Genomic DNA, 23,475 nt, shown 5'->3' with positions numbered 1-23,475 from the left:
CAAATTTTTTTGAAACCACCACTGGTGGGTGTGTAATGTCCCACAGTTATCTACGCATTAATAATGATCTAGTAATATTTCCTTATACATTTTAGGGACCTTTCCTTACATAATTGGTATTTTCTTTCATACTTTTGGATTTCTAATTTCTGTTTCCATTAGTTAGCAATTGCTAAAACAAATCCCACGTGAAAAAGTATTCAAAGCCCTCTTGATTTTAATTGTCAATTTATTTATTCCTGCACATTGTAATATTTATTCATTTACATATCTCTGTTTTTCCACCGTTGTGCAAACACAATTCCAGCAGCTGCTAACATGTGTAAAATTAGATATATATTATACTCCCTTTCAAATAGCCAACAAAATATTTCTGGTTTTAATTCCATATCTTGCTTTACGATTGCTTCTAACCACTAATTTCGGAATTGGCTACTTGGACCGACCTAAGTACTAATTCATAATTTCGTATCCGGTCACATGGGCGGCAAGCCACTCCCATCCGGTCACACGGGCAGCAAGCCACTCCCATCCGGTCACATGGGTGGCAAGCCACTCCCATCCGGTCACATGGGCAGCAAGCCACTCCCGTCCGGTCACATGGGTGGCAAGCCACTCCCACAAAGGAGGCCACACCCACAGAGTAGGTTCCAACAATTTTTGAAACCCACCACTGCTATAATCCCTGAAATATTCTGTTTGTTTGTTTTTTAGGCAGGGATGCCTGCACCTGGAACAAGGCGAGACATCTATGACCAGAAGGTCACATTACAGCCCATTGACAACACTACAATTTCACTACAGATGGGCACCAACAAAGTGGCTTCACAGAAGGGGATGAGTGTGTATGGGCTTGGACGGCAAGTGTATGATCCTAAATATTGTGCTGCGCCAACCGAACCTGTCATTCATAATGGAAGCCAAGGAACAGGAACTAACGGATCAGAAATCAGTGATAGCGATTATCAGGTAGAATATCCAGATGACTATCACGGCGAGTACCAAGATGAATATCAAAGAGATTACCACGGTCAATACAGTGACCATGGCATTGATTACTAGGTTTGCCTCAAAAGCCCAGTATTAGTTTATTATTTTATTCAAGAAAAAACGAAACTAGCCTTGTGGAATTGTTACCCATCCTTTACACATTATGCTTCATGTACTTAAGGAAATACTGCCTTACATAACATTCCTTTTTCCTTTCTCTGCCCTGTTTTTCTTCTCTAGTTGCCTTTAATGCTGTAACATTTTGCGGTCTGCAGCATAACCAATAACAGCATATGAAGTAAAAAGGAATACTGTGAAAGGGAACTTCTCGTATTACAGCCAAGTCTTTTAATAATAAGGAACTATGCATTATTTTTTTTTTACAATCTTGTCCTGAAATAGGCATTTTGCATACTATACCAAGCTTTTCCTTTAAACTTTTTTTTTTCATTATTTGCAGCTCCAGTCTGTGGAAGACTGTTAAATGCTTTTTATTCATAAATTTAATTCTGGACCCATACCATCAAAATAAAGGTTTTAGTTTAATAGTTAAAAAAATGTTGGTTTTGTACTTGCTTGCTTATCTCCTGAAGTCATAATAGAAATAATAAATGTGCATTTGTGGTTGTGTATGTTTCATCACAATGTCTAAATTCACCAACATTCTAGGAAAAGCTTTTCTTTTTTTTTTTAGAAAGGAACTAGTATTAAGTTCTGAGCCCACAAAAATCTTTACATTTTGAAGGTCGTTGACTTTGTTTCCTGTGCCATAATATATCCATGTAGAATTGCCTTTCCTTTGAATTGTATTTATTGCCACATTTCTCATCATCAACTGATCTTGTTGTATTTTTTATAAATAAATGTTGTTTTCTTGAAGACGTAGAACATGTATTATTAAAAAAAAAGACAAATTCTAGTGACAGAAGTCATCAAGGAGTCATATGGAGACAAGCAACTTCAAAATCAAATTAAGTAAAATTATAACAAAGGTAGTAAAAGGCAACTGCCTACATTATGGGCGTCAAACCCGCGGCATCACGATGCCGTCACGTGACGTTTCACAATGTTTTTTTTCCTTCACAGAGTTGGGGTAGGCGTGGCCTGCATATGTGATGCATCCGGATTGTGGGCCGCCATTTTGACATCCCTGGCCTACAGTAACAGATGCTCAACCTGAAAACTAGAAAAATAGAAACTCTACGTTGTTAGAAGCGCAACACTGAAATAGGATTCTATTTAACTAATATTGCTGCTGATTAAGATGTCAATTTTGCCTATTAGAAGATAGTACCCAAGGTGGCGCAGTAGTTAGGGTGCAGTACTGCAGGCCACTTCAGCTGACTGCTATTTGCAGTTCAGCGGTTCTAATCTCACCGGCTCAAGGTTGACTCAGCCTTCCATCCTTCTGAGATGGGTGAAATGAGGACCCAGACTGTGGGGGCGATATGCTGACTCTGTAAACCGCTTAGAGAGGGCTGAAAGCCCTATGAAGCGGTATATAAGTCTAACTGCTATTGCTAGTTCAATCACTTCTTTAAAAAAATAGTTTTTCTACTAATATTGGATGTAGAGGCCACATCAGAGGTGGGTTCCTACTGGTTTGGCCAAACCAGTAGTGGTGTGCCGATCTGCGTCATAGAACCGGCAGCGACCCAGGCTGGGCAGGCCTCCAAACTGGTTCCCCGGTCGACACTGTCTTTTCTTTTAGTTCTGCGCATGCATGGAACAATTTTCATTGAACTGAGCATGCGTGCACAGCGAAGCGGGCGCACGAGCGAACCGGGAGTAACGCTGGCCAGAAACCTCCCCTGGGCCACACTATCAAACTTTATAATGCCATTTTCTATTGCTACCAAAGGATTTCTCCGATGGGGTCAATTGCAGGTTTAATAGAAGACACATTTTATTGGATTCTATTGGTAATTTTTTTTTAGCTTGCCTGTTATATTGAAAATTTGAAACTAACATCCCAGAATTTCTACACAAAGTACTAAGGGGATGCAAATACCTACTTCAAAACTTTAATTCAAGGGCAATTTTGATACCCTGGGCATTCCAAATCAGTTTTTTCCAATGACATGAAGGTATTTTGTGGGCAAATAAGTATCTTTTCTCCAAATCAAATCAGATTCGACTCACACAGATCTATAAACCCATCTTTCATACAGAATTTGAAGAAAATTCTATCAATCCCCTTCAGACTTTATATTTTATTTATCAGATATTGTCAGGTGCGACTTTATTTAATAATCAGGAAAGAAACCACTCAACTCCATTTGTTTGAAATTAAGTGTACTTTTACTAATTACAAATGAAAAGTAGCGAAGCTAAGCTGAATCTGGTTAATTAGGCGCGAAAGCAAAGAATATCATGTATAATTCGATCCCCTCCCCTTGGCACCCCAGTCCATAGTCCAATTATAATTCACCCAACAGTCAGGTGGGAGATATCTTCAAAAAACATCACCAGGATGGAATGCTGGACAGTTAACCTTGGCGGGAAACTCCCTTCCTCCGCATGCGCAATGAGATGGTCAGGTCAGCGTCTAGAATCTTCCTCCAGCACATAACGATTCCCTTCCCTTAGAGCCAAGGTGGCGCAGTGGTTAAATGCAGCACTGCAGGCTACTGCTAGATCAGCAGGTCAGCGGTTCAAATCTCACCGGCTCAGGGTTGACTCAGCCTTCCATCCTTCCGAGGTGGGTAAAATGAGGACCCAGATTGTTGGGGGCAATATGCTGACTCTCTGTAAACCGCTTAGAGAGGCCTGAAAGGCCTATGAAGCGGTATATAAGTCCACTGCTATTGCTATTGCTATTCCCAAATACCATGCCCCCCCCTCCCCGTTTCAATGGCAGCCGAAGCAGCAGCAAAGCAGAGGCTGACAGATTGTCCAAGGGGGGGAAATTGTCAAGCTGTTGGGAGGAGTGGATTGGATTTATGAAAGCATACTTGTGGGACCCTCACAAAATGGCTGTTGGGTGTGTGTCAGAAATTAAATTACCCGTTTATTAAAAGCCAACAGATTGTATTTTTTTTTCAGTTTATCACCCTCCATGCCACTGGTGGTCAGATATGCTTCCAAATATAGTAAAACTTCAGCATAATGAAAAAGTCATAGGAAGGCTATATATAAGTTAACTCTGTGTGTGTATTAAAATCTTAACTTTGTCGTTTCCTTCAATTTATGTCATTTGCCTAAGTGTGGGGTTAAGTAAATAGCATCACTTGTTCTAAAACATTTATGTAACAGACAATGCTTTCATGATATCTGAAATCTGATAACCCAAGGATTTATTTCAGAGAACTTCAGTCATCCATCCTTTTATTTTCTATAAGTGACTTTGGGGTCACCAAGGGTCCCATGACCTTCTGGTAAAAAAACATCCTTGGTATCATACCAGGTTAACATTTATTTTATTAAAAGAATTTTTACAATACACAGGCAACCTCCTACCCTAGGCATTCCTAGTGTCTTCAATGTGTGCTCAGCAGATATACATATGTATACTATATTTTGCAATTCTGCAGTTTCTGGTGCTTCTGCAGTGTCTTAGAACACATTCCTTTTCAATGAATAGAGGCTTAAGAAATGATTGCACAATCGTCTTGATTCTACTTGCCGCGTAACAAGTTTTGACAAGGACGTTTTCCTCCAAATCAAACTTTAGAATCCAAGTAATTGTAAACACTGTACATATTTGAGGTGGACAACTCAAGGGGTCTTCCCAACCACAAATCCCACCACTTTTTGCTGTTGCCAGGACTGTCTTTAAGAACATTGTCACTGATAGTCAGCATCAAGTCATCAGTTTTATGTACTACTTGTGTTTTTTTAAGCTTGTATGTAGCCAAAGGCTTGAAATCCCATACTCTCCAAAGATGTTGCTGTTCCAACACACTTATGATCCTTTAGAAACACTAGAACGGCTGTCTGTTCTAGATCCATAGAGCGGGATTACTCCCGTCTCTCTTCTGCACAGTTACAAATAAAAAACGCATTGTGTCACTCTCGTAGCCTTGAGAATTAGGATATGATCAAGTTGAAATGAATAGTTAAGTACAGAAAGTCTTCCAACTTAGAACCATAATAGAGCCTGCTATATATCTCACTGTTCCCTACAGGCCATTTTTGCCAAAAATCAAAAGTGATGCCGGTTTTCGGCAAAAATATAAAACACGGACCAGTTGTCGAGTGCCTGACATGGGGGGGCACATCCACCAGAACTTTGGAACCAGGTTGTAAGTCCTGGAGAGGTCTGTCGTGACTTTGAACAGTCTCTAAGTGACCGATGATAAATCAAGGACTACCTGTGCACAGTTACATCTAAATACTCAGAAAAAAGGCATATGAGTAAACGTATTACCTTTGTGATATTAAAGCACACGATCCTCCCCTTGTAATCTCTCTTTGTTCATATAATTTACAGCAGAGTGGTTAAATTTCCTATAGGCGCTCTTAATTAAATTTGTCCAATTTATATATCTGCCCATCTCCCCAAACAAATGATTCTGGGGAGGTGCAATATACATTCTTGGTTTTTAACCTTAAAAACCTCTGAATTATAGTTTTCATGTTTGGGATGTTCTGAAAAGAAAACCAGGGTTCCTACTGAGTTGCTCTTCACAAAGGATGCGCAATTAAAAAATAAACCTATATGGTCATTTTAAAAAAAAACATCTGGATCTCCCAATGCATTCTTTAGAATAAAATGGTTGCTGAGCCACTGGCGTGAGCTGCATGGTCGCGAGCTGCACTGGCTCCCCATTGGTCTCCGGACCCGCTTCAAGGTGCTAGTCGTTACTTTTAAAAGCCCTACATGGTACTGGACCTGGTTACCTGAGAGACCGCCTCCTGCCATGTACCTCCCAACAATCAATAAGATCACACAGGTTGGGCCTCCTCCGGGTGCCGCCGTCGACCGGACAATGCCGGCTGGCGGCCCCCCGAGGGAGGGCCTTCTCTGTAGCTGTGCCGGCCTTATGGAATGAACTACCCGCGGAGATCCGAACCCTTACCACTCTCCCGGCCTTCCGTAAAGCGACTAAGACCTGGCTGTTCCGGCAGGCCTGGGGCTGTTGAGTAATATTCCAGCCCCACGTGACTGAATGGTGATTTTGTTTTAAATAATTGTATTTTTAATATTTTATGTCTTTGCTTTGTTGTGAGCCGCCCAGAGTCCCCTGGGAGTGGGCGGCATACAAATTTTATTAACGTTACAAAGTTACTGTGTCGGAGGAAACTGCAGAACTTGTGTAGCAACACAATCCCTGCCTCTCATGCACTTGGATGCAACATTTCAACTGAAATAAGAGCGAGTGGAACTTGTGACGCTGGAACAGATGTGTAGTCTTTTTGGCAATGTAGTTAAGAATTGATACCAAAGATCTAAATGAAATATACAAAATGGACACTAGAGTTGATCATCAATATACTTTAATAAAATACCTTAAATAAATTCTTAACAAAATCATAAAAGCTGAAGACATTTTTTTTTCCACAAAGTGAAAGTGGACCAAATCATTTCTTTTAGTGCAAAATATACAAATCAATTCAGGGAATTTGTTATCCCCGATCTTCATCTTATCTTCGCTGCATGTAGTTTTTAAAGCCATCTCAATTTCAGCTCTACAAATAAATAAAATAAAATATGAAATTAGCCATAATAACAAAAGCGTCTGTAAATAACAGGGGGAAAAAAGTTTAGAACAACAATATTTTTGCATTCTGTCACTGCATATGTTAACTTTTGGAAGATTTTTGGGATGTAGGCGAAATGTACAAAGAGCTGCATATGATAAAATAAGCCAGAGGCATATATAAACCTAATCAACTTAAAACCACAGATTCTCAGCAGCACAAAACGCCTACCGTATACTATTTCCAAACTTCTAAAAAAGGCCCAAGGACCTAAGCTCTCCACAGTGTGCAGCATGAACAAAAAAATAAAATAAAAATCCAGAAATATGACCCCTACGTGCAGATTGTCTTTTCTGGCATGAATAATTTTGGCAGGAAAAATGATGGCTGCTACTGGAAATCCCCTGACAGCAAAATGATACTTTGGAAGCATCACGACGACTTATTTTGCTCAAATGCCAAAAAAAAAAAAAAACATTCCGCACAGATGTTATTTTAAAGATTATATTACTATTTTACAGTGAAATTATGGACTGTATGACACTGTATGAAACTGTGGACTATATGACACTCGGGAAAAGATTAATGCAGCCAGCAATGCAGTGATCATAGCGGTGTTAATTTTAACAACTTGATACTACTGGAATCTTGTTATTTTTGCCTTCTTGTATTAACATATCTCTCATAACTTTCCAAGTAACAACTTTCAAATCCCCAGAAATCAGATTAGATATTAGATCTGATATTGCACTTAATAACTGCAGCTAGATGGTTGGTGGCGCAATATTGGAAGAAGGAAGATTTGCCTACTATTCAAGAATGGACATTGAAAGTAACAAACCTAGCCGAGATGGCCAAAATATCTGCATATCTTAAGGACCATTCAAACGAGAGATATAAACTGGAGTGGAGAAGATGGATTGATTATACTCAAAACAAATACAGGACTAAGAAACTCCAGATAGCTTATGATTAGAGATCAGGAATTATAAATTATCTGGAGTTAGTCCAGCAAGGAGGAACTAGAGTTCAATGGAAACACGTTGTTCACCATCTTTTTTGGGTGTTTTTTCTTAAACTGTATCTCAGATTCTCTTTGCTAAAGATTTATACCCTGTATTGGTTCTCGGAAGTCGGGGGGGAAGGAGAAGGTTGGGGGGGTTTGGGGGGGAGGGTGGGAACTAAACACTTGTAACAATTTGTGTTTTTTTTTCAAGAATGTTTAATAAAAAGATTTATAATAATAATAAAAAAAAATCCCCAGAAATCAAGGAACTCTGCTTCCACCTCATCCCACTGTGAATTCTTTCTACCAGATAGATTTGGTCATTCTGGTTAAAAATGTACACTGGAGCAATTTATTTAAAAACATACACCTATGTTCTATTCTTGCGATGGCGAACATGTGGCACGCAGAGTCCTCCTTGTGGGTACGTGCGCTATCATCAGTGGCTCTTCTGGTTTCCGGCACATGCACACATGTGCCCAGTCTTTGGCTTTTTGGCACTCCGGCAAGCACAAAATCTAGCTGGCCAGTGCAATTGAAACCAGACTGGGGGGCTGGTGCGCGTATGTGCTCCACTCAGCTGGTCTTTGGGTTTCCAGGGGTCCGGTGCAAACATGTGCGTTCCGGTTTGGGCACTCAGTGCTGAAAAAGTTTGCCATCACTGTTCTAGTCCATCCAGATTTCAGATGAAGGGACGTAATACAGGTAAGTCCTCAACTTACAATTAAAATTTACATTGTTAAGTGAGAACAGTGTTAAAGTAATTTTGCCGAGGTGGCGCAGTGGGTAGAGTGCAGTACTGCAGGCCACTTCAGCTGACTGCTATCTGCAGTTCGGCGGTTCAAATCTCACCGGCTCAAGGTTGACTCAGCCTTCCATCCTTCCGAGGTGGGTAAAATGAGGACCTGGATTGTTGTTGGGGGCAATATGCTGACTCTGTAAACCGCTTTGAGAGGGCTGAAAGCCCTATGAAGCAGTATATAAGTCTAACTGCTATTGCCCCATTTTACGACTTTTCTCGCCACATTTGTTAAGTGAATCACTGCAGTTCTTAAATTAGTAACACGGTTGCTAAGTGAATTTGTTTTCTCCATTGACTTTGCTTGTCCGAAGGTCGCAAAAGGTGATCGCGTAATTCCGGGACGCTGCAACCATCATGTGTCAAGCATCTGAATGCAAATAACCTGACCACTGCAGCGGTCGTAAGTGTGAGAAATGGTCATAAGTCACTTTTTTCAGTACCATTGTAACTTTGAATGGTCAGTAAATGAACTGTTGTTAAGACGAAGACTACCTGTACAACATATAAGAACAGATTCTCCTCTCTGCTACTGACCCACATTTGATTGAGGGGTTTCTGTTATCAAATGTTTAGCTATAATAGAACAGTGCAACCCTTGATGTTTAGAATTGGTTCGTCTCTTACCACAAGCTGCAATTCAATGCTGTACTCGTTGTTATAAAATATTCTTCTGTTTCTTTCTTCGATCTTTGCAAGCTTGCTGTTCTGATAGACAAAGTTCTAAAAATAATAGCAATACATTATCCAAACTTATTATATTTAATACTATTATTTGAGCAACCTCAAATCAATAAGATTATCAAGCCAATATTAAAATTTTAACACTACTAAATTTTAACCAAAAGTTCTTTGTATTCTGGGATGAAACCTATCCTGTAGTAAATGAAATTATATATACTTGATGGGTAAAAAGAACACACGAAACAAAAAACAGTTAACAACTGATTTCCTACAAAATGCTGTTTTATTTGTCCTACAAAACAAATACATATGACATATTTTGTGGCACAAATTTAAAACTAAGATAACTTTCCATCAATATAGAAAATATATAATTAAGCCACAGTTCTAAGTAGAATGATTCTTGAATTCTTAACCTATAGATTGAATCTATAGGTTAAATATAATTGAATCTATAGTTTTGAGAGCATCGGGCAAGGCTTTAAATCAGAGATTCCTAAGCATACTTAAAAGAAATCCCACCTCCCTCTGGTTAAATGGGAGTTATGTGTAATTAATGCTATTTAGCACCACAATTATTACCTTGCAAAGTTTAAAACAGATATGTTTAAAAAATCACATTAAATGCCTTAGTCTCTAAAAACACAGCATTTGACATCAGCAGGAAAAAACTTTTCATTAATACATTTTTTAAACAGTTCTAATAAAAAATGGCTCAATTATCTGAACATCTGTTAGAGAATAATAGTAAGCTTTAGTTTTTGGGGAAAATATCTAAAGGAATATGAGATGAGAAGAAAATAGTTGTGACAATTGTGACTGATGGGTTTTTTTAAAGCTATAGTTTAGTAGGGAAAATTCTTGAAGTTTACCTTTATGTCACTGAAGCATCTATTCAACTCTAAAAATCTAGAATACGTTCTAATAGAAACTCCTACCATGTTTTCCCGAAAATAAGACAGGGTCTTATTTTTTTGCCCCCCCCCAATTTTGCTTGGGCCTTATTATCGGGGGGGGTAGCGCCTTTGGGATATTACTGGGTCAGTGAGTGGCGCTCTGCCCAGCTGGAAAGGAGTGTTGCCGGGTGGCTGCTCTCTTGTGAGCGGGCACCCAAAGAGCTGGGCACAGCCTCAGGGGCAAATGGTTGTGTTGCGCTGTCGCAGCAGCCCAACAAAGCTGCCACGAGGTGACCACGCTCATGAGCAGCCGCCCAGCAACACTCCTTTCCATCTGGGCAGAGAGCCACTCACTGACCCAGTAATATCCCAAAGGCGCTAAGCCACGTGGCGCTCTGCCCGGCTGGAAAGAGAGGTTGCCTCCAGCTTGCATGCCTCCCTGCCTCACCATGCCCAACTCTCCCTGCAGGGCTGGGCCAGGGCGCCACTGCTGCCCCACTGCCGCCGCCATGCTCTGAGCATGATTGGCTTCCAAACTCCGGAGATCCGCTGCCGAGTCTGCCGGCAGCGGCCGCTCTGGGACTACACTCTATGGTTGTGGGCTGGCTGTTGGAAGACTCTGGTACAGGGGATGGTGAGGCAGGGAGGCAAGTGAACTGGAGGCAGAACAAGTGCTCGCGCAACCTCTCTTTCCAGCCGGGCAGAGCGCCACGCGGCTTAGTGCCTTTGGGATATTACTGGGTAAGTGAGTGGCGTTCTGCCCAGCTGGAAAGGGGTGTTACCGGGTGGCTGCTCGTGAGATATCGCTAGGTTGGTGAGTGGTGCTCTGCCTGGCTGGAGGAGGGGATTGTCCAGGGGGCTTATTATTGGGGGAGAGCATATATTTTTGCACACAGGAAAAAAACGGCATGGTCTCATTATCAGGACATGTCGTAATTTCGGGGAAACACGGTATTAGAAAGTGGAATACATTTCACAGTATATTTTTCACCATGTTTCAACTGGAAAATAGAACACTAAACCAGATAAGAATGCAGGTGTTTCCTAAAATCGTTTCCTATCGACTTTTGAGAGAGCTACCTCATTTTAAAGAATTTAGGTGTTATAAACTGCTTTGGGGAGTGCTTACCATTAAATCTTGATCCATTAGGTAGGGTTTATCTGAAGAGCCATCATTTGTTTCTACATCCACAGCAAAGCAAAGGAAAAGAACATCCACTGTAGTCTGAAATACTGATAAGAAGTTATGGGCAATGAAATAAGCCAAAACAGCAACCAGCAGCAGCGGCAAGGCCCAAACTTTTAATTCCTGGTGGTAGCTAAATGCCATCAAGCCCCCAAAAACGGTGAAACATGCTACGAACACCTATATCAGGATAAAATCAAATATATTTTAAAAGGTAGCTCATCCAAAGAAGGTATCAACTGTATGCAAATGCTTAATATTAGGGTTGCTTGGATAGTTTGGTTTGGTTTATTGGATTTATATGCCGCCCTTCTCCCAAGGACTCAGGGCGGCGTACAACATTAAAAAGAAAATACATATTACAAAAGTTAAAAAAAATTACATAGAGTATCCAAAAAACTAACCCAATTAAGATTAACAATAACATTTTTTAAAAATTCAATTAAAAGTAACAATAATCAATCATTTATTTTGTTTTGTTCAGGCCAGGCTGGCTTGCTGGAAAAGCCAACTTTTTAGGGCGCGTCGGAAGGACCGGAGGTCAGGGATTATACGAAGCTCCGGGGGCAGCTCATTCCAGAAAGAAGGCGCTCCCACGGAGAAGGCTCTCCCCCTGGGGGTCGCTAGCCGACACTGTCTGGCCGACGGCACCCTGAGGAGGCCAACTCTGTGGGATCACACTGGACGATGGGAGGCTACCGGTGGCAGTAGGTAGTAGGATAGTGAGATGGACGGCATATAAATTTAAATAAATAAATAAGTATTAAGATTATGACTGTTTTTTAAAAAATCTGCTGGGACATTTTCATCTAAACCTTCCACGTTGTCTCAATAAATATCGGTTGACTATTTTTTTTTCACTTTTGTTTGGCCTTAATACTTTCAGTCCTGCCATATGTTGCTTTAATTTAACTGAAGAAAATATCTTCATTGTTTTATTTATGAATGAATCTGGGTTTCCCATGAAGAGGCATCTCTTCTTCCCCTCACTTGAACAATTGGTTATAGCAATAGCAATAGCAGTTAGACTTATATACCGCTTCATAGGGCTTTCAGCCCTCTCTAAGCGGTTTACAGAGTCAGCATATCGCCCCCACAGTCTGGGTCCTCATTTCACCCACCTCGGAAGGATGGAAGGCTGAGTCAACCTTGAGCCGGTGAGATTAGAACAGCCGAACTGCAGATAACAGTCAGCTGAAGTGGCCTGCAGTGCTGCACCCTAACCACTGCGCCACCTCGGCTCTTTCGTTATCTTCTTTGAACTCCCCCCCCACCTCACAGATTTCCATAGTGATGGAAGCGGCTACACTGTGGTGCAGGAACTACTGTAAGCCCCACTGGATGCCACCGTCAATATATGTATGTACCAACTGTAGGTCTAATTTGGCTATAAACCAGTGGTGGGTTTCAAAAATTGTTGGAACCTACTCTGTGGGTGTGGCCTCCTTTGTGGGCGTGGCTTGCCACCCATGTGACCGGATATGAAATTATGAATTATTACTTAGGTCGGTCCAAGTAGCTATTCAGAAACTCTGGCATTGAAGCATGCAAGTCTTAAAGCTGTCAAGTTACAAGATCCTTGCCAGTGGTGGGTTTCAAAAAATTTTGGAAGCTCTTCTGTAGGTGTGGCCTGCTTTCCGGGTCCACTGGTGGAACCTCTTCTAACCGGTTCGGTAGATTTGACGAACCGGTTCTACCGAATAGGTGCGAACCGGTAGGAACCCACCTCTGCTATAAACATATGTTACGATCAAATGAATAAAAAAAATTAAGAGGGGGTTCCGCCAATAGGAGGATCCAAAACGAACATAACACCCCAATGCACACTATACTTTGACACAATTACCAGCCCAAACAATACTTTTGTGCTTGCTCAGTGATCAAGTCCTAAACATGGTCATGGATATATCATACATATTTACTAGTTTCCAGAGAACAATTTAATTTCCATAAAATTTGAATTTAACCTTGAATCTGACTGATTTAACCATATGGACTAAACAGGATTTATAAAGAGGGGGAAAAGATTAATACAGTTTTACCTTTGCAAGAAGGACAGCAAAGTCACTGAAGCAGTTGATTGCCATGGTGTTAGTTACGTTTTTTGTTAAAATAACACTGGCATCTTTAGCCGAGGTACAAAAATTTGTCCCATTTATGATAGTTGCTGCATATGCGTTCTGCAATCAAAACATTAATTGGTAAAATAGCAGAAGTAACAATGCAGAAAATAGGATATCTATATTTCATCATACTGTGGAAATGAAATTACTTGCATAACTTTTAATCTAATTGTCCAATCCTACATATCATTCACTTAAAAATATTTTAATATGAGGACAATCTTTTCTCTCGTGACCCGTCAAAACCGCGGTCCACAAAAGCGCGATCGCCGAAAGCGCGCATTTGACGTCATCACAGCGCAACGAAAAAAATTAAAAATTGAAATAAAAATTAAATTAAAGCAAGCCGATTCACATAAAGGTAAGGGTTAGGTTTAGGGTTAGGGTTAGGTTAAGGTTAGGTTTAGAGCGTTAGGGTTACGTTTAGCGTTAGGTTAAGGGCTAGCGTTAGGTTTAGCGTTACGTTAACGGTTAGGTTTAGGGTTAGGTTAAGGGTTAGGTTTAGGGTTAGGTTTAGGGTTAGGTTTGGGGGGGTTAGGGTAAGGTTTTCGTTTTATTTTTACATTTTTCGATCACAGCGCGATGTTTTCGTCGCGCTGTGATGATGTCAAATGCGCGCTTTCGTCGACCGCGATTTTGTCGTCCGCGGTTTTGTGGTGGAACCCTTTTCTCTAGTTTATTTAGAACTGTGGAGATCAGTAAGCTTCATTCCTCAAGAACCAAACTAATGAAGCATATAAATAGGAACACCCAAAAGTCTACAATTACTTTTCCCAATAAGCTATAAACATCCTTATTTTATGTAGTGAAAAACGAGCCATTCTTGTCTTCTTTAAAAGAAGAAATTTTTATGTTGGCATATTTAATAAGCACACAACTCTGCAAAAGTTATTCTTAAAAAGAAAAAGTCTGCAAAGGTTATTCTTAAAAAGAAATGTGTAGTCTTCTAATGCTTTAATTTGGAATTAAAATTCTGTTTCTGGGCATGAATGGGGCTGAAAATCCTCTCAGCATCTGTTTAAATACATCCTTCAACAACCTAAGATTAATGTTCTGTTTCTACTTTTTTCCTGTGCTTAGTCCTTTGGAACCTATGAAAATTAAGTCAATGTACACAATGATTTATTTTCACAAGAGAGTTGGGAAATATTAATACAGAAATATAAATCCACAGGTCTATAATAAATCATACCAAAATAATACAGTGTAAAACACACATACATGAAATCAGTTGTAATCCATGAAACTTCTACATAATATTTATGCTGCCATAGGGAGTAATATGACAATGACTTCCTGAATATAGGATACGCACAACAACATATCAACAGTTAAAAAAAAACCCCAATCCCATCATCTAAAATTTTGTGCTATTAACCAGCTCAACTTAAATATTTTAGTACTTTTTAAAAAAGTACATTCCAACATGGAGCTTTAATAGATATTATTCAACAACTTTCCTCAAGGGATGATTTTTCTAAAAAGAAATTTGTGGGGTTCTTGTCTTCTTCCTAGTGCAACTGCTTGCAATTTACTCCCAAGGACTGAGAACATCTTATTATAGAACGGGGCAGAGGCTGAAACAGTAAACAAGGGATCTCTTTCCTATTTAAACTAATTTTTTCTCTCTCTCTAATTGCCCCCTGCATCCTAATTCAGGCTCCCAACCTTGGGAGCAGATTCCAGGTGTGCATAATCAGAAGTCAAGAAAAGCAAAAAAATAAAAAAAAATCCTAGCATACAAATCCTTGAACTCTAAAAAGCTATCTAGTAATAATTACAATTCTCTAGAACTGATACTTAAGTACAATCTTTTGTAAACTGAAGCAGCAGTCGAGATAAACACTGAAAGTAACAAACATTGATTCACCCAATAATTGACTTAAGTTAAGGACATTTTGTTAGGACTTAAATCTTTCTCTAATTTATGTATCGTAACTAAATAATTTGATTAAGGGAACATCGCAAAAAAGTAAGCTTCAGATATTGACAGATTATATTTCAGAGTAAATTACTCTGGATTTTACTCTCTCTTTTTTTTTTTTGCATTAATATGCATGGGAACCAAAGAAACAGATAAATAAGGAACGGGATTATTTACATACTTCAAGTTTAACAGGCGAAGAAAATGTTTAGGAAAAAATACGTCTACGCTTCCCAACACAGACGGAGAATGTCAAAGGTCTTGGAAAAACTGACCTGATAGCTTCATGAGAAACGCTATATGGCACAGGTCCAACACTTTAAAAATCCTTCTTGTGAAAAATACTTGCTACTTTGCGCCACAGCCAAATTCTATCTTCCATTCTAAGATTCTAAAAATTGTCCCAGTGAAAGGAAGCGCACCATAGAAACAGAATCTTTTTTGGAAAGAAACCGAAAACAAGCCAGGCACACCACTATGAGCCGAGGTGGCGCAGTGGTTAAATGCAGCACTGCAGGCTATTTCAGCTGACTGCAATTCTGCAGTTCGGCTGTTCAAATCTCACCGGCTCAGGGTTGACTCAGCCTTCCATCCTTCCAAGGTGGGTAAAATGAGGACCCGGATTGTTGTTGGGGGCAATATGCTGACTCTGTAAACCGCTTAGAGAGGGCTGAAAGCCCTATGAAGCGGTATATAAGTCTAACTGCTGTTGCTATTGCTACTATGCCAGGCATCCAATTCACAGCCTGCCTACATTTTTAGAGTGGTTGGCCATTTCCCACTATGTATAGAGAGCACTCCTAGAAACCTAATGATGCAGCAAAATGAAAAAAAGTAATGATCCAGAGACTGTGACAGATGGAAGCTGTAGAAGGAATTAGGGTTTTTTTTTAATAGCAGTAAAAGAAATATTAATGGGATAATAATGCAACCTCTTTCAGATATGCGCAGGGAGTAAAACGGCTTTAGCTCGAAATAGCAGGATTATCTGTCTTGTCCTCTGCGTGTTACAATGTGAAGATATGCACCTATGGACAGTTCTTAATTGCGTAATGTGGCTTCTTTTAAATGTTCATTCCCTGAGTTTGTAGAGATGCCGGAAAGTATTTGGAGTGTATGACACTGGAAAGAATACCAGTCAATACAGCTCCCCAAAGTACTCATAAATTGATAGATTGACTTTAAGCGTTATCAATAAGAAACCCCTCAAACAAAGAGAGAACAAAATAATTGTATCTCTAGAACAGAAGCAGGAAAAAATTATGAATAACCTACAAGGTAACAAATTTCTGCTCTAACCTTAAGTAGGTAATTATTTTCCTCTTTTGTCTCAGTGGGTCCTCGATGCCTTCCAGGCATTTAATCACCATTAATATGTAACCTTCCTGTTGTGGCCCAGCAGGAGCCGTTGGAGCTGCCACCAGACTCTGATAGCGAGGGGCCCTATGAGTCGGCTCTGGAGGATGTGGGGGACCCTGGACAGGGTTCCGACTCCGAGCAGGGCGCAGAGAGGCTGGTTGGCCACCAGGAGTCGCCTGAGCCTTGGACCAGTGTGGAGGAGACAAGGGAGTGTGATCCTGACGTCAGCAGTGAGTTGTTCCTGGATGCCCGGCACCGAAGAGCTAATAGGCACCAGGAACAGTTGAGCAAGTACAGGAGGTAATTGCACTCAGCTGGTGGTCATTAGGCTCCTCTCCAGACTATAAAAGGACTGCTTGTGCACACACCCCTCTTTGCAGAAGTCAACGCAGGATTGAATGTCGGAGGATATTACTGTGAGCTTGGCAGGCTGGATTGCTGGCACGGCTTATCTGTGCTGGATTGCTGCCCAAGCTTGTCTGTGTTGGTTTGCTGCCAAGGACCTGTCTGTCTGTTAATTAAATGCTGTAACTTATCTTTGGCTCGGAGTGTGTGTTGGGACGAGGGGGGGGGGGTCAGAACACCTTCCCTTGCTGATGCCCAAGCTAGGCAACTCCAGGGACAGATGGAAGGGCTATAAATTAAAGTATGCCTAATTAAAGTATCCCCTTTGTGATTCAGATTCCAGAGACAGTTCCCATTGCTTGGACTCACCAGGTTGGGATTTGAAAGAAAACTTGGTACGGTAATTATTGGGGAAAGTTTTATTAAACATGATTCAGTTTATGGGCAGTCCTGTTGCTTTCTTTCATGTCTTCCAGTTTCAGTACCTATTCTGGAAATTCTAAATTTTCCAGCTTTCCATTTTCCAATTTTTCAGGACTCAAAGCAATAATTATATCACTATATTAATGTGTATTCCACCAAAATGTAAAATAATTCTGGGGAAACACACCTGAAAAAAAACGTATTCCCAGATTATAACAACTCAGGGTATGATAGAAATAATGCCACGAATGACCTTGATTCCAATGAAGGAGTTTCCTTTTAGATTTTTACAGAAGCTGATTATATTCTCATTTTGCGGACCATAATTCACTAGGTGCTTATGTCTGGCAGAATGAAATAATGAGATTTAGATGCATTCTAGTTTAGTCACATTAGTTAAACCGGTCAGTATAAATCACAGTAGTTATTCTACCTCCCATGTACCAATGAATAGGCCTATTGAACTCAATGTGATTTATTTCAGCTAAGATTTAAAGCACAGTCCTGCATGCTTTCTGTAAAATCAGCTGGAATGAAAAGGGCAAAGGGTTTTTAAATAAAGATCATCTTTCTTTGCTAGTTGTCACAAAACTGGGATAGTAACTGTCTTGGAAACATTGCTGATCAGCATAGCATTTCTTTTTCATGTGGCTTTCATTTTTATGCATGTGGTATTATCCAATTTATATAATATACCTGGTTTAAATATCCAAGAAATCTTTCTAGGCACCAGAAACTGCAAAAACAGCATTTGAAAATACACCTTGCACATACATTCTCCTGGGGGAAAAAGCACAAGTTGTAAATTAATTATCAAAGATGCAAGAATTAAAAAAAAACACAAGTGTTTCAGATTCTTCTAACACTTCAACACTTCCCATGCACAGAATACAAGATTCATATCCATCAATTATATTCATGATTCATGAAGTAGCTTGAAAGGACTTTGGAATCTTGGAATTAAAGTTCCTGCAATGGTAAATAGCAGCTTTGGTGTTTATTTTATTTCAGAAATATAGGATATTTTTCAATCTCGGAAATACATACCTAGGATTTTCAAATGTAATTTTCCCTTATCACGAGCATTTTCAGCGACAAGTGTAAAATTTCTTTGACATAAATTAATTAATTAATTTTACTTATTTATTTTTCCACATTTCGGTCCTCTCCCTCAAAGAGAGTTATAATCTTCTTTACCATTCATCACCCAAGCTAGATATGTGTCTCAGTTGCAGCCATACCAAAGAGACTTCTGTTTTAATTTTTAGATTAATAATAAGCCTTGAACTATAATATATAAACATTTTCCCTTTCTCACTGCCCTTTTCACTCTGCATTGCTTTTCTTCTCTAATATTAACATCTTTTATTTTATTGCTTCTTTCTGAGGAAGTAAGATAAGCAATTCCAGGCAAATAAAGTACGTTTAAATGAAGTAAAGTCAGATTTAATAATGGGAACATCATTGATCAGAAACCAGAAAAGTTTGATGATAGGACACTATATAGCAATATAAACAATTTCACAGTTATTGTTGAAATACATTTAAGGGATCTTTGAAAAGTTCCAGCAACATATAGTGAATAATTTTGGTTCTTCTACAAACCATTTCACTCATTTGCTAATGAACCAGGGTAAAGAATACAGTATCTACAACACTCCAGGGAGTTTTTGAGTTAGGATCGTAATGGAGTCTACCCATTATGGTCACAAGTGATGATTGTAAAACAGGTCATTCATGTGATCAACGCAATTTTACATTTTTTGCAGCAGTTGTTAAGCAAATGCAGGAGTCGTAAAAAGAACACTGGGTTCATTAAATAAACAGAGGTTTGCTACGGGTGTAGTTCTGGCATAAACCAGAACTGCTGGTTTTCAGCAGAAATGTCATAAACATCATCCAAGATTTTGCAAACAGCCATAAATGTTCTGGTTACATAACTGGGTTGGGGGGGGGGGATTGTGGCCTTCTTCTTCCTGGCTGGCATCCAAGTAAACTTCATGAGCTCTCTCCAGCAGCTCTCCCACTTAAGTTTTTTAAAACCTTAAGAAATAGATGCAGATTGCCCCAATTATGGCCAAAATTACCAAGAAGGGAAAGCAAATGTCTAATCCTCCCTTTGCTCTCCCCTCTCCCCCCCCCCAAGTTAAAATTCCATCACTTACACTTATGGGAAATGCCAATGATGAAGGGGAAGAACTAGTTTTGGTTTGTGACCCAAAGACACCAAACCAAACCGTGACCCGTCAAATGCGCATCCGACAAAAGCACACTGACAAAACAGCGGCGAGAAAATGGTTCCACCACAAAACCGCGGTAGACTAAAGCGCGCTCGACGAAAGCGCGTACGTGACGTCATCACAGCGCGACGAAAACAGCACCCTGTGAGCGGTAAACTTAAAATTAACGCGTAAATCTAAACCTAACCCCCCCAAACCTAACCCTAAACCTAACCCTAAGCCTAACCCTTAACCTAACCCTAAACCTAACCCTAAACCTAACACTAAACCTAACGCTAACCCTTAACCTAACCCTAAACCTAACCCTAACGCTTAACGTAACCCTAAACCTAACCCTAACCCTTAACCTAACCCTAACCCTAACCCTAACCCTTACCTTTACGTGAATCGGCTTGCTTTAATTTTATTTTTATTTTAATTTTAATTTATTTTTAATTTTATTTGTCGCGCTGCTGCTGATGTCAGGTACGCGCTTTGATCGGGCGCGCTTTAGTGGACCGCGGTTTTGATGGGTCACGGAGAAAACAGCAAGGATGAAATCGCGCCCACAGAAGCGCGCCGATAAATGCGCACTGACGAAAGCGCGATTAGGGTTAAGGTAAGGGTTAGGTTTAGGGTTATTACGTTGTTTTCACGTTGTTTGTTGATGGCACGCTTTTGTCAGCGCGCATTTATCGGCACGCTTCTGTGGGCGCGATTTCGTCCTCACTGTTTTCTCGCCGCGGTTTTGTCGCACGCGCATTTGTCGGTGAACCAAATCGAACTACATCATTATTTGCAAAATATTATCAAAGCATACTTGTCTTTCCTTGACACCTAAATTACAGCAACGTGAAGGGCAACATGAATGAGAAAGATGAAATCCTGCACATTTTCCTGCTACTTTCTGGTTAATTTGATCTATGTGTATAAACCTAATATTGCATACTTGTCAGCCTTCCAATTTAATATAGGAAGTTCTGGAAATTTCTTTCATTTTGTCTCACTGGAAACTTAAGTACTCAAGGGGTGATGATACGAACAAAGTTGAAAGATCAATCCACATACCCTCCATTTCTGACTCACTCATAATATATATATATTTTCATCTTCCCCTCAAAGATAATTAGCCTTAACCTAAACAGACTTTTTTAAGTTTGTGCAGTATTTTTTTCTAGCTATCAGGGATTGGGAGCAAATCATGAGGATATGAATCCTTCTCATAGTAAATCTGTTACAATGGAATTTATTGCTTTTTAAGCTGTTGCCTGCTGAGATAAGGCTTAGTAATAAAGTCCAATATAAAAGTAAGCAAATAAAGAAAGACTCTATTTGCATTCCTTACTTAGATATTACATTTCTACAACTTATTTGCCCAATTGTTATGCTGCGGTGTTAGAAATCAAAAGTAGGAGCCTACCTTATTTTTCAGAACGTTATGAACAGACAATAAAACAATCCTTGGGACTCTCGTGATACAGATTATAAGGGACCCCTTGACAACTGTTCCCAGATGATAACAAAAAAGAACTGATATGGAACACAGGATTGGATGACTTGATAGTTTACTCTTGTTTCTACAACGAAAAATAAACAACATGAAAAACTGTACAGAAAATGAAATATAAACACAATGTAAACTATCAGAATCTTCATCCAATAGTTTGAAAATACTTTCAAGTGTTTACAAGTGTTTCCATTTTCTAATACACCAAGAATGAACTGGGGTTTTATCCTTGCAAAAAAAATCAAAAGTCACGAAGAGTAAATTGGGCGACCATATACATTTTGTTAATAAATAAATAAAACAGCACTTTTGATCAACTTGAATTTTGTATCATTTCATCATTTCTGTTCATTCAGTCAATTTCATTTCAGAAGCTACACTATACAGGTAGTCCTCGACTTACAACTGTTCATGGAGTGACGGTTCAAAGTTACAACAGCACTGAAAAAAGTGCCATGACCATTTTTCACACGTATGACTGTTGTAGCATCCCCATGGTCACATGATCAAAATTCAGATGCTTCATATTTATGACTGTTGCTGTGTCCCAAGGTCATGTGATCACCTTTTGTGACCTTCTGACAAGAAAGTTAATGGGGAAGCTTTAAGATATGAGGCGTGAGGTAAAATATAACGACTTTATTAACAGGTAACAGCAACGAACAAGTTCAGAACACGGACAGCACTTGGGCCACCTGACAGCTATTTATATATGACAGCTGTCAGGCAGCTGGCCAATAGGTGGCTAGTGATTGTCCCGCCAGCCGGCAGGCGCACCCGGGCTAATCAGGAGCCTGTGGCTCTGGCCCCGCCTGCCAGCTGCGTCGGAAAAACACAACAGAAGCCACATTGAATGGAATGTATTGGTCTTGTATGCCGCCCACTCCTGAAGGACTCCGGGCGGCTTACAATAAACAAAGGAAGGGGATAAATAGACAAATAACAATTTAAAATACACAACATTCATAGTTCCCGTGGGGCTGACTATTTCAACAGCCCCCCAGCCTGCCGGAGCAGCCAGGTCTTCATGGCTTTGCGGAAGGCCGGGAGGGTAGTAAGGGTCCGGATCTCCATGGGGAGCTCGTTCCAGAGGGCTGGAGCTGCAACAGAGAAGGCTCTCCCCCGGGGAGTCGCCAGCCGACATTGGCTGGCAGATGGGATCAGGAGGAGGCCTAGTCTGTGCGATCTGATTGGTCTATGGGAGGTAATTGGCAGGAGGCGGTCTCTCAGGTACCCAGGTCCGATGCCATGTAGGGCTTTATAAGTAACAACTAGCACCTTGAAGCGAGTCTGGAGACTAATGGGTAGCCAGTGCAGCTCGCGGAGGATAGGTGTAACGTGGGTGTACCTGGGTGCACCCACGATCACTCGCGCGGCTGCGTTGCCTTTTTGCCTTTTTCCTTTTTACATTTTCATCATGGCAGACAAGAGCAGAGTTGAAATCCTCTGTGAAACAGCTAGAAAAGGCATGTGGGTCAGAGGGAGGGGGAGGAATTCAAAATTAAGGTAATTTGTAAGTAATTGCATTATTGTAAGTAATTTGTCTGCTGCCCGGGCGCTTAGAGGCAAAAGCTGCTCTGCCGCTATGTCCAACATAGAGGCGTCCCGCCTCTATGTCAGACATAGCGCTGGGGCGGCTTTTGCCAGCTTGCCTCACCAGCCATAAACCTCACCGAACGTCACTGCACTGCACCTATCTTCAAGTAATCTCACGTTAGTCATGAAAGCCAACTAGGTAACTGTGTGAGCCAGTCACTCCGACTCAGTCCAACTCACCTCACAGGGTTATTGTTGTAGTAAAAATAGGAGAAGGAAAGAGCTTCTCAGAGTCACCTTGAATAGCAAGATGGGCAGCAAATAAATTTAATAATGGATTAATAATTAAGAAAAATAGTGACAATGAAACATGCCCTTCATCCTTGCAACAAATTTGATATTTACAAAATATTTACCCCCCCCAAAAAATAGGTGGGCATGGAATGTTCCAAATACATCAGAAAAATAGAGCAATAGAAAAAAGAAGAAGTGCTCTAGGACTTTAGAATTCAAACAGGCAGCACCTGGCACAAAATACCTCAGACTTAACAACTGTTGACAAGAATGATAAAAATGTTTGGAAAGTGGTCATGGTATTATCTGGAAACATGAAACAGAAGAGAAAGAACTTGAAGAAAATCACGAAATACAAAGACTGCAAACAGAAATAGACTGACTGTGGCAAAAGAAAGCAACGATAGTAGCAATATGAGCCCTGGTGATGTAGTGGTTAGAATCCAGTATGACAGGTTGACTCTGCCCACAGCCAGATGTTCGATCCTGACCGGTTCAAGGCTGAGTCAGCCTTCCATCCTTCTGAGGTTGGTAAAATGAG

General features: G+C 40.3%; 2 protein-coding genes across 3 annotated transcripts in view; one reads left to right on the top strand and one right to left on the bottom strand.

Moving 5' to 3' along the window:
* CNN3 (calponin 3) overlaps positions 1 to 1,869 on the top strand; it is a 37,537-nt gene extending 35,668 nt beyond the window's left edge. The window contains exons 7-8 of one of the 2 annotated variants that reach the window (XM_087719283.1): positions 715 to 969; positions 1,231 to 1,869. In XM_087719283.1, the coding sequence (XP_087575409.1) occupies positions 715 to 969; positions 1,231 to 1,248 (273 nt within the window). In that variant the 3' untranslated portion in view covers positions 1,249 to 1,869. Of the gene's footprint in view, positions 1 to 714 lie in introns of both variants that reach the window. The other variant, XM_087719282.1, reaches the window with a different exon arrangement.
* Positions 1,870 to 6,434: 4,565 nt separating this feature from the next.
* The window catches only part of SLC44A3 (solute carrier family 44 member 3), a 47,284-nt gene continuing 30,243 nt past the window's right edge, over positions 6,435 to 23,475 (bottom strand). Inside the window, exons 11-16 of the mRNA XM_087719281.1 lie at positions 21,018 to 21,174; positions 18,075 to 18,158; positions 13,247 to 13,384; positions 11,148 to 11,384; positions 9,066 to 9,161; positions 6,435 to 6,621 (exon numbers count right to left, since the gene is read on the bottom strand). Of these exons, the coding sequence (XP_087575407.1) occupies positions 6,616 to 6,621; positions 9,066 to 9,161; positions 11,148 to 11,384; positions 13,247 to 13,384; positions 18,075 to 18,158; positions 21,018 to 21,174 (718 nt within the window). The 3' untranslated portion in view covers positions 6,435 to 6,615. The remainder of the gene's footprint in view (positions 6,622 to 9,065; positions 9,162 to 11,147; positions 11,385 to 13,246; positions 13,385 to 18,074; positions 18,159 to 21,017; positions 21,175 to 23,475) is intronic.

This window comes from Thamnophis sirtalis, unplaced genomic scaffold (assembly GCF_051295495.1).
Source record: "Thamnophis sirtalis isolate CommonGarterSnake01/CBP01778 unplaced genomic scaffold, rThaSir2_p1.2 scaffold_7, whole genome shotgun sequence".
Taxonomy (NCBI): Eukaryota; Metazoa; Chordata; class Lepidosauria; order Squamata; family Natricidae; genus Thamnophis; species Thamnophis sirtalis.
This window is presented reverse-complemented; position numbering and strand designations above follow the sequence as displayed.